At 40.3% G+C, this 10,682-nt stretch overlaps 1 protein-coding gene across 3 annotated transcripts; it reads left to right on the forward strand.

Moving 5' to 3' along the window:
- The first annotated feature begins 582 nt into the window (after positions 1-582).
- katna1 (katanin p60 (ATPase containing) subunit A 1) lies at positions 583-10,371 on the forward strand. 3 transcript variants are annotated; one of them, XM_071899208.2, is made up of 11 exons: positions 583-709; positions 2,423-2,585; positions 2,710-2,849; positions 3,813-4,008; positions 4,376-4,491; positions 5,430-5,535; positions 5,617-5,775; positions 6,514-6,640; positions 7,091-7,225; positions 8,148-8,274; positions 9,438-10,371. In XM_071899208.2, exons 2-11 carry the CDS (start codon positions 2,424-2,426, stop codon positions 9,634-9,636), a joined length of 1,467 nt encoding a protein of 488 aa, XP_071755309.2. In that variant the 5' UTR covers positions 583-709; position 2,423; the 3' UTR covers positions 9,637-10,371. The 3 variants fall into 3 exon arrangements, with proteins under 3 accessions (XP_071755309.2, XP_071755308.2, XP_071755310.2); XM_071899207.2 differs by lacking the exon at positions 583-709 and adding an exon at positions 933-1,033; XM_071899209.2 differs by lacking the exon at positions 583-709 and adding an exon at positions 1,171-1,323.
- The last annotated feature ends 311 nt before the right edge of the window (positions 10,372-10,682 follow it).

Here is a 10,682-nt window from a genome sequence, read left to right on the forward strand (position 1 = left end):
CACATGATGAAAGATGGAATAAGTAAGTAAGGCGATTTTGCCTTCAAAATTAAAGCATGAAACTTGTCATTCCTGAAAAGGAATAATTGTTTGTAGGGATGTACAGCATAAAAAAACGGGTCAGAATATTATGGAGACATTGCAATAAATATGGAGTGAAACTTGGGATCCCACTAAATGGAGCTCCCACTCTATAGTATTTAGCTACAATTGGGGCATTGAAAAATAAAGGCATTTTCGGACCTGACTTGAATCTAATTTGAACAACATAAATACATGCAGTGAAAAGGACATCTTTGCTAAAAACAAAAAAACAAACACATTTCATTTTCATTAACTACAGAGTCCTATTTGAATGCATTCTTTATTTTCACTTTTGTATTTGATTACTCAGTACTCCAACTACAAAAACGTTGGAACACATATTCGGTTTTATTTTGAAGGCTCTAACCGGAGGCTCTATTCTAGCTAGCTTGACACTCAGCATTGAGGGCGGGGGGAAATTATAAATATTCCTTACTGATTTTGCATATCGTTGACACACATGCGCCGTCGTGTACTTCCGATGCACAAATAAAACTACAAACGTCCCCAAAGCGTTTAGTTCTTGTTTAGTTCTCCTTAATATTTAATATCTTTGGAAACAGCACCGACCGGAACTCGTCATAACTTTCACCAGCTGCGTGGATCTTTGTTTTCTACCTAAAAAGTTGAGTATAAACCAAGTTCTGCGCACTTATGGAAAACTTTTTAGCTATTCTTAATCGTAATTAGAGACGAGAAAAGTTTTTGTGTTCAACGGTTTTGTAGATACAGCAATTTCCGACTTTTTTTGTCTTGAGTGGAAACCAACCAACCGGCTTGAAATTCAAACTGAAGGATGCGTGGTCCGTGTAACTAACGTTAGTCTAGGCTATTTTGCTATTGAATTGTTTTATTTATTCCAACATCAAACCAGAGGCTGTTCTTCACATCCCTGAAACGCTGTCATCTTTGTGTGTTTACACTTTTGTGTCGCATTTTGCAGCAACAGGTGGGTGTGCTTGCTGTTTTAGCAGGGCGAGGCTCCGGCTAATCCATGGAACAGAGAGTTAATTGAGGAATAATCTTTACCTAGTCCACCCTATTATTAGCTGTGTGTCAGTGTTTGTGCCAGTATTTGTGAAATCGCGTTCAACTTGGACGTATCTCGTCTCAGTGTTACATGAAAGTTAATCTACTTTAAAGATCAGTCTAATAGCTTTGCAAGTTGTCGTTGAAGTGTGCCTGTCTCTGGCTGGATGATTTGACAACAACACAACACTGAGAGTCAAGATAATAGAGGTACAAGATTGTAATTGCAATGGGATACAGTGTTTTATTTGAATAATAATAGTTTCTGATTCTGATTTGGGTTATTTTAAAAATGTATCAGTTTGTAAAAGTCACTATTCTGTTGACCAAATGTACAACTCTGACAGCAACTCAGTACAGTAGTTGAGACTGTGTATAATTACTATTATTGTTATTTTTATTTTTAGTAGTAGTAGTAGTATGAGTACTTGGGCCATTACTAGGTCCCATGACTCTCCATAGGAATCCAAAGGAACTTTTCATAAGGACACACTAGTGAGTTAGAAATAGTCTCCCTTGCCAATGCTAGACCATGAGTGGCTGAATTTTGGCAAGGTCAAAGGTAGAAAATTGGAGGGGGTTGGTGGCCTGGAGTGGCTGGAAGGTTGCTGGTTAGAATCCCAGGACCAGCTGGGAAAATGGGAATGGGGAAAGTGAATGATCATCAGTCGAAGACGGTGGTTGGACTGTGAATGTAACTATGGAAGTGAAGCAGAGTTTGGCTGGACAAGAGCGTGCATGCTCAGTCAACTTTCCCTGGATAAATAAAGGTTTATAAAATGGCCCAGTGTTGGGCCAGCATTGGTACGGTTTTTAGATAGTAGGTAGGTCACACTTTATTTGATTAGTCAAATGCTGATACTCGACTTACTATCAAGTGATTATAATGTGTCACTAAAAAGTCTACTGAGTTTCAGGTGATATAATAATGTGCAAAGTAGTCTATAGATATAGACTGTGTCTGGGTTAGGGGTCAGGTTAGGATTACATAGTCTGTAGAGATGCAGCAAATAGACAAGTGACGCTTGTTCACCATCTACTTTTTGTCACCTGATAGTTGAGTATCAACATTGGACTAGTCTAATAAAGTGTTATCAGTAGCTACCTTGGCAATGTTACACCAAGGTTGGGTCAGTATTGGCAGGCAAGAATATAAAAAAAAATATCAGTGTTTGCTAACATGCCAACATTGGCAAGGTAGCTGCAAAATATGCAACCTAGCCGACGGTGGCCCAGCAATGTCTGGCTACTTTCCCAATTAATATTATTTACTTTTGAGTGCCAACTTGCTCTCTGTCTCCTACACTAGAATGAGTCTACGGGAGATCAGCGAGAACGTGAAGCTCGCCCGAGAATACGCCTTGCTGGGAAACTACAGCTCTGCCAGCGTTTTCTATCACGGAGTACTGGAGCAAATCAAGAAATATGTGTACACCGTGCGTGACAGCAGCTTCCAGCAGAGATGGCAGCAGGTAAATATGGCGTTCTTAGCGGTAGTGTCCTGTTTGTCACAGTAGTATTAAATAAAAATCAGTCCAAATGATTTCAGAAAGGAATTCTGTCTTTTCTGACTTTTTGCCTTTGTGTTTTTCACAGTTGTGGCAAGAAATCAGTGATGAGAATAAGCATGTTCAGGAAATTATGTCTACTCTGGAGAGCTTTCAGCTGGACACAGCCCCCTCTAAACCAAGCAATCATGATGACTGTGACGTGAGGCCTGTACAAGTGGAACAGAGGTACGAGAGTTTTGTAAAAAGATATGAGCGCCTTTTCTCTTTATCAGGCTTTTTGATTTCCCTCTCTCATTCATTGCTATAGGAATTTCCTGAGTCCATGGTTTCCCCAGTTTTCTAACGCTTATTTTTTATTATTCTGGTCATAATTCTGAACGCTGTGGGCCCAATTATTTTGACACTAATGTAGATTTAGAGTCCTTTCAATGTAATATAGCACAGTCTTCGCCTTTTCATCTCATCGTTATTGGATATTGGTTAATAGTGCTTCACTCTCTTCACCTCTGCAGGTCACAGATTGGTTAGTGGGGTTGAATAAGCTGTGTGTGTGTGAGGACAATAACCCTAATGTTAGTCATATGATTGAGATTAGTACTGTTGAGTGCCTGGTGTGAGCCTGTTTTGTTCCTGTTCTGCCCTCTGGAAAGGAAAGGTGGTTTCCCACCTCTGTTCAAGATTTGCTTTACTTCAGTAGTTTGTCTGGTAGCATTAGAACATTTGTTGAGTGTGTAGTGTCTTAACACAGTATGTGTTGCTTCCAGGAAATTACACATTGCTGTTGCCATGTGAAAACCTGGTAACTCCAACTTTGGTGATTGTCATATTTTTACTTCACCTGAATGATTACGTGCTCCTCTATGGGTTGAGACATTTTTACGAGACTTGGACTTATGAAACCCTTTAAAACCCCACTGGTTAAACTCATAGATACATGGCGGTCAAGCTAAAATCAAGTCTCCGTTCCTGAAAAGTTGACATTTTAGAGATTTGAGGTTTTACCTGAAAGCAACAATATACAACACGCACAGTGGAAGACACTATTCACAATGCTTAATGAGTAAATAAGACTCAAAATCATCACCAGAGATATCATGGGGAACATAACTGTTTTGCTGATGAATGTTGGAAATGTATGACTTGAAAGGCTGTTGATCATAGGTCCCTCTTCCTCTTCTCCCTTCACAGATCTTCCCCATGTCCAGTTCGGAGGCCTGCCAACCCGTATAAAGACAGCAAACCTCACAACAACCGGTTCAGTGTGGGCGTGAGGGCACAACAGAGGCACTCGCCCCGCGGGCCCAATGGGGACAGGAGCAAACCTGCCAAGGGCAAAGACAAGAAGGAGGCGAAGGAGGTTCCTGGCAAAGCAAAAGACGATAAGGTGAATGATCTGTTGTTGTTTTAGCTAGGGAAATCCTTTTTACTCATTCACATTGCAGACTGTCCTATTGAAGGCAAAGTTAATTCTGTGTCTCAATCCCCACCACCCAATATAAAAACCTTGTCTTTTACAGCCAGGGTAAACGCCCTATGAAAGAACAGGCCGCATTACTATAGTTTGTAATATTGCATAACATGTTTCAAGCAAAACTATTTGCATTGTGGATCAAACACTATTCAAATGCTACATGTTTACCTACAGTCAAGCCCAGCCTGTCATTCCAGTTTTTGTCTGGCAGACAACAGACCACATGTGTGACATTCAGACCCTGAGGGAATAGGAATAATGCTGTTTGTTTGCCTTGCAGAACAAAGCAGATGTCCAGGAGAAAGAGGTGAAAAAGTTTGACGGGACAGGATATGACAAAGACCTTGTCGAGGCTCTGGAGAGAGATATTATATCTCAAAATCCCAACGTTAAATGGTGCGTGTTTATCAGTCTGTCTTTCCAGGCTTCATTCCATAGAAGAGACAGTAACCTGGCTGCACCAGTGATTCCTTTACATTCATTTAGTTGCAGTCCCACAGCTGGAAAGTTTCCCCTGCAGCTAGAAATAATGTAAATGTCTTCATTTTGCCTTACTGCTCAGTCCAACCCAAAAAAATAATTTGCAATTGTATATATCATGACATAAAAATTAAATTTAAGAACCATTCTGGCAAGTTACCCTCCGCATCTACAAAAAACACTGGCTTGCACACTAGGGATGCATCAATCTGTTTTTCTAGGCAGATATCCAATATTTTCCAACCCATAACGGCCGATACCGATATGCATTTTTGTAAGAATCTTAGTAGAAATGCATGTGCAAAACAGGTTAAGCTTTTCAGACATGCCTATATGAAGATAAGTGGTTTTTAAACAAAAGACCATGTTCGTTTTATTCTGTTGCTAATTTGACAGTTGTATTAAGTGACACAGGAAAGGAGGAAAAACAAGAGTAGGAAAAGAAAGGTCACAAAAATTCCACAACCGCCAAATTTCGGCAGTAAAAATAATATTGGACCAATACCAATATTGCTTTTAAAGCTGATATCTGCCAATGCCGACAGTCTGCCCACATATTGGTGCATCCCTACTGCACACTATGTTATGGATTCTCCCTATAAACAAATTTCACATTGACGTTTTGACTTCATTGGCCTTTTTCAGCACAGCCAGAAACAGTTTTCCTTGAGACAGTGTGCAGGCTCTTATCTTTCTGACAGATTGATTTATTCTTCATTGCACCTGCCAAGAATTATAGGATGTGCCTTGTGTTTATCAAATGACTTCATTGGAATGATTGAGGAGCCAGCCTGAGTACTGCTAATGCAGTCCTGGAAAAGCAATCTCTGTCTTAACCTGAGCTGTTTCCGTAGGGATGACATCGCAGACTTGGAAGACGCAAAAAAACTCCTGAAAGAAGCCGTTGTGTTGCCAATGTGGATGCCAGCGTTTTTCAAAGGCATACGAAGACCGTGGAAGGTACTGATCGAAAGAGATTTTTGTTTATTTGTTTCGTAATGCATCGATAACACCGATGCAATGAAACTGTTTTCATTTTAGGGCGTGCTAATGGTGGGACCTCCAGGCACGGGGAAAACGCTCTTGGCCAAAGCAGTCGCCACCGAATGCAGAACCACATTCTTCAACGTCTCCTCCTCCACTCTCACCTCCAAGTACAGAGGAGAGTCTGAGAAGCTCGTCCGCCTTCTCTTCGAAATGGTAAAACATCAGATATTCGCTTGGTAGAAATAATAATCTGGCTGCATTGTATTGTTGTTGATGTTTGTTGGGTCCTCGCATGTTTAGCGCAGATCGTATACTTGTGTTATCATCCGGGTTCCTATGCAAGTTCTGCAAAGTCTGGAATTATTTAATTTCATTTATTTCAATTATTTATTTCTGCAACATTTTCAGCTGTAGTGTGATATGGCCAAGTTGACAGTCATATTTCCTTGCAATTATCAGCGCTCGTCTTATTGAACATCAAAGTCAATCTTCAAATTTTAGTGGAAGAATTAGGGTCTGATGGAAATACAACTTTTGTCCCATGTCGTTCCCTCTCTCCAATTTCTCCTTTCCACTGTATGCTACACTGCAAAAAAATGTATTTAATCTCATTCAGTCTTAAATGTTATTTTTGTTTAAACAAGTGCCAGTGGGATGAGATAATTTTACTTGTTTCCAATGAAGATTCAGTTGAAGAATTGGTCAGTATCTTGATAGAAGGCATATCACTTAGAATCAAGAAAATTACGCTTGATTCAAGAAAAGACAACTTGATTTGAAACTATCTCACCCCATTGGCAGATTAAGATTAAGACTCATCATTAGTCTAAATTACATATAAATATGGATATATTACCTATATGTACCTAATAAAGTAGAAATATAACACCTAAAACAAACTAGTTGAGGTTTCTCAGTCTGTACTCAGTCACTGTGTTTGTTTTTCTGCAGGCTCGTTTTTATGCCCCCACCACCATCTTCATCGATGAGATTGACTCCATGTGCAGCCGCAGAGGGACTTCAGAGGAACACGAGGCCAGCCGCAGAGTCAAGGCAGAGCTGCTGGTGCAGATGGATGGTATAATGTTAATTAGATGTTCTTGTATGCAGTTATAATTGGATTAGCCTTGTATACAGTTTAAATGCATTTTAAGTCTTACATTCGGTTTTAGAGGTCTGATTGGTCTGAATGGTTTCCTTCTGCACCATTTTAGCTTCGAGAAATCAGACCAGTTTTCTGATAGGGCTTGTTTTCTTTTTCACATTTGTTTCAGTTGTGAAATTGGTCTTTTATATATAATTCTAATTGGAATGAAAACCATTTTAAAAAAGGAAATCTAACTTGATTAAACTTGCAGGCTCTCTGCATGTTTAGTTGAACCAACAGCTGTATCCAGCGTCTGTGAAGAGATTTTGGATGTGTGTAAACTAAGTCTCACCTATTCCTGTTTTAACTGCACGGGGCCTCTGACTGAAGCGTTGGTTTTCAAAGATGTTTCTGATGGTTGTTTCTGTCTCTGGTGCGTAGGTGTCGGCGGAGCGTCAGAAAACGACGACCCCTCAAAGATGGTGATGGTCCTGGCTGCCACCAACTTCCCATGGGACATCGACGAGGCTCTGAGGAGACGCCTGGAGAAGAGGATCTACATCCCTCTGCCTTCAAGTACGCAGTAATTTAATGATTGCATTGCAGTGTAGGCTCAAATGTTCTAATGAAGAATGTAATTAACTGTTGGTGGCTGACCGACCAAATGCACAGTAGACTCTAATCTGACATGTGACGCTTGTCTTCTTTCTGTCACCTTTGTATACTGACCACTAAAACAGAAATACCATAAAAAAAAATGTAGAAAAATGTGGTGTGCTCTACGAACACCCTGGTGAGACACATCTACTAGGTAAAAAAATGAATGAATAAATAAATAAAAGAATATAATGGCTTTAGATGTTGTCATAGTCTAACACTAGCCACAATCATACTGGTCAAGTTTCACACTCAGCGCGTTTACATGCACACTAATAAACCGATCATAGTCCGACTAAGACAATTCACAGATTATTCAAATGGTCAGTGCAATTCCCTTAATCCTTAAATAAAGGCTTTTAATACAGTATTAGAAACCCGATTAACACAGCTAGGTTTTTGCCCAATCTGAATTATTAGGTGCATATATACCCTCAGTCTGACTTCTTTCGTTTTTTTACACCTTCGCATGAGTGCAAACTGGATAGACAACAACGTAGGTGGTAGTAGAGGTCGGCCTACATGATGTCCAGTAGCAGAGGCTTGCTATAAGAAAGCTTGTTGGCATCTTCTGCTCTTCATCAGCTAGAAGGAGGAGAGGAGAGAGTTTGTTTGTAAAATCCAAAACAACAGGCAGTAAATTTGAGTCTTACATCACTTCCTTAAGGAGAGAAATCCAACTATGAATGAATCATATAAACCGTGTTTTTTCCCCGTTATTGCATTACTAGAGCACATGTATATGCATCAATTGAATTATTGCCATAACCTGATTATTCCCAGTTACTGGGTTATTAGTGTGCATGTAACTGCACTCAATATTGCTCTTGTGTGTGTGCAGCCAAGGGGCGAGTGGAGCTGCTGAGGATCAACCTGAAGGAGCTGGAGCTGGCCGGCGATGTGGACATGGACAAGATAGCAGAGCAGATGGAGGGATACTCAGGAGCCGACATCACCAACGTCTGCAGGTAACGCCTCTCCACTCTGTTAACCACATTTGACCATCTTCACTGTAGCTTCTTTTGAAGACTTTCCATTTTAGCCCAGAGACAAAACAGAGGTAAAAACACATGCACAGAATAAAATCACTGTCCTACCTCCACCACACCCCCATCCACCCTCTTACACATTGTTGGCCATGTGTGATGCACACACAGACACCCAATCCAGGCATAATGATAGAAAATGAACAAATAAAAATAAAAAAACAGTGACAACTTATTTGCTCTCTGTACAAGGAGACTTTCCTGCTGTCCACCACCACTTCATGTACTTTTGTTGTGGAGGAGCTTTTTGGAAAAATGCAAGGCAGGCTGTTTGCAGCAATTTCTGTGTATTTGTTGTAAAAGTGTAAGGATTTGCATTTGGGGAAATCTTTTGTTGACAAGTTCTGTTAATTGACTTTTAATTTTGTTATTGAGTTCTTTATAAAAGTTGCAGTTTTATAAAGAAAGCTGTCGGTTTCACTCAAAGTTTGGCATGCCATCTTAAAGCATTTGATGGGTTTTCTTCGGAAAATGCAAAGAAAATCTTGCAGTGGGACCACTAGTTGAAACAAAATCATTGTTGTACGGATAAATAATTAGTATAGTTGTGTCTTTCCATTTTTCCTGGGTTTACATACAGTCCAGTTCACTTTATTGCCCACGAGGGAAGTTTAGGTTGCAGCTAGGCACTCTGCCTGAACCTCCGGCCTGAGAGGAAAACTCCTGACAGAGGGTGAACTGGATTGTCTGCAGCTGACCTTTCCTTCCCCAAGACCTGGCAAAAAAGGGCTCTGCGGCTCACCAGTGAACTTTATTGGAAAATTGCAGAATCATTTTGTTTTGCACATTCAAATTGCCATACCAAGAAATCAAAAAAGTTGTAAAATAATACCATCAACTTCCTGTTAACATTGAAAACATTAAGCCTCCACAAAAATACAATCTCTGCTGGACTTTTTTTACAGCTTGCCTCTCAAAGTTCAGTTTCTGGGAAGTCACAGTGCCAAGATACTTGCAGCTCTGATCAAGGTCCACTCCCTGACCTTTAATAATTGTCTGTGAGTCACTGACAGTATATACCGGTACCAGTTTTTGCGTTTCATTTCCCTGTGTAATATCTAAACCCTTCCTCTGTGCCGCTGCAGGGACGCCTCGCTGATGGCCATGAGGCGAAGAATCGAGGGACTCACGCCAGAAGAAATCCGCAACATTTCCCGGGACGAGATGCACATGCCCACGACCATGGAGGACTTTGAGTCCGCGCTGAAGAAAGTGTCCAAGTCCGTGTCCGCTGCTGACCTGGAGAAGTATGAGAAGTGGATCGAAGAGTTTGGGTCCTGCTGAAAACGCCGGCAACTTAAGTCATCTGTGTGTGTGGAAGTGGTGTGAGGCTGGATAACGATGGTTTTAGCACTGGCTGTGTGTCAAGTCTTCACTTTGTTTTTGTAAATTATTGATCTTCCAGATGGTATGTAATGCCTTAAATAGGTTTATTACATTAGGTAAACATGTGCACTTGGAAAATGGCACCTCTTCACCTTATTGTGCATTATGTCAATGTCTTGCAAAAGTCTTGTATCTCCAAATAGTCATCGTCAGGAAAAATAGTTTGTTTTCCCACCTTGTGTCCATGTATTTTTTATACTTTACAGTGCAGATAATTACATTTCTTTTACATTTTTCAATGGGTCATAAAACATGTTCTCCTTGTACGAGAAAATCAACTGTAATTGAAACGTAGAAAAAAAAATGCCAAAACTGGGGACACAAGGTTTCTGCAGCACACTGACAGTTGACAGTTTTATTATAAGTCGTTTTACTTTACAGACAGGTTTGCATCTCTTCCTGATTTCCTGGCTGATACGTTGGCTACCAAGTGTCATAAAGTTTGTAGCATTGTATCCGATTATGCAATACTGGGCTACCTGTCGATCAATGTTACTCTTCCTGACTTTTTTTGTTTTTTACGCACTCGATTTTATTTGGAACTGTGGGACCATGTGCTTCTTTCCACATTTTGTAGATGTAAATTTATACAACACATAACACTAACAAGATATTTCTATGAATAAAGCCACTATCAATATCTTAATAAAAATCTTTATTGATGTCAAGATTGTCTTTCATGTAACTTTATTTACTTAAGAAAACCTGGAGGAAAAAAAAGTGACCATAAAACACTTTCAATGATGAAGCACAAACCGGATAGTTGGGAGAAAAGAACCGGAGCTGTGACTGAACTGGTGTGTGTTGTTGAGCCCAAGATGGCGAGGGGAAAGATGTCCGACTTGAGTATGCAAGGTAGGGCCGTGAGCTAGGTCTGCATGGTGTTTAGTCTTGTGACTGGTGGTGTTCTTATGAATATTCATGACTGGCAGCATGAATGGGCT

Source organism: Centroberyx gerrardi, chromosome 18 (genome assembly GCF_048128805.1).
Source record: "Centroberyx gerrardi isolate f3 chromosome 18, fCenGer3.hap1.cur.20231027, whole genome shotgun sequence".
Taxonomy (NCBI): domain Eukaryota; kingdom Metazoa; phylum Chordata; class Actinopteri; order Beryciformes; family Berycidae; genus Centroberyx; species Centroberyx gerrardi.

Coding starts and splice junctions, on each gene's coding strand:
- katna1 (XM_071899208.2), top strand. CDS start 2,424: ATGAGTCTACGGGAGATCAGCGAGAACGTGAAGCTCGCCCGAGAATAC. Junction 2,850..3,812: donor CCTGTACAAGTGGAACAGAG/GTACGAGAGTTT, acceptor CTCCCTTCACAG/ATCTTCCCCATGTCCAGTTC. Junction 4,492..5,429: donor CAAAATCCCAACGTTAAATG/GTGCGTGTTTAT, acceptor CTGTTTCCGTAG/GGATGACATCGCAGACTTGG.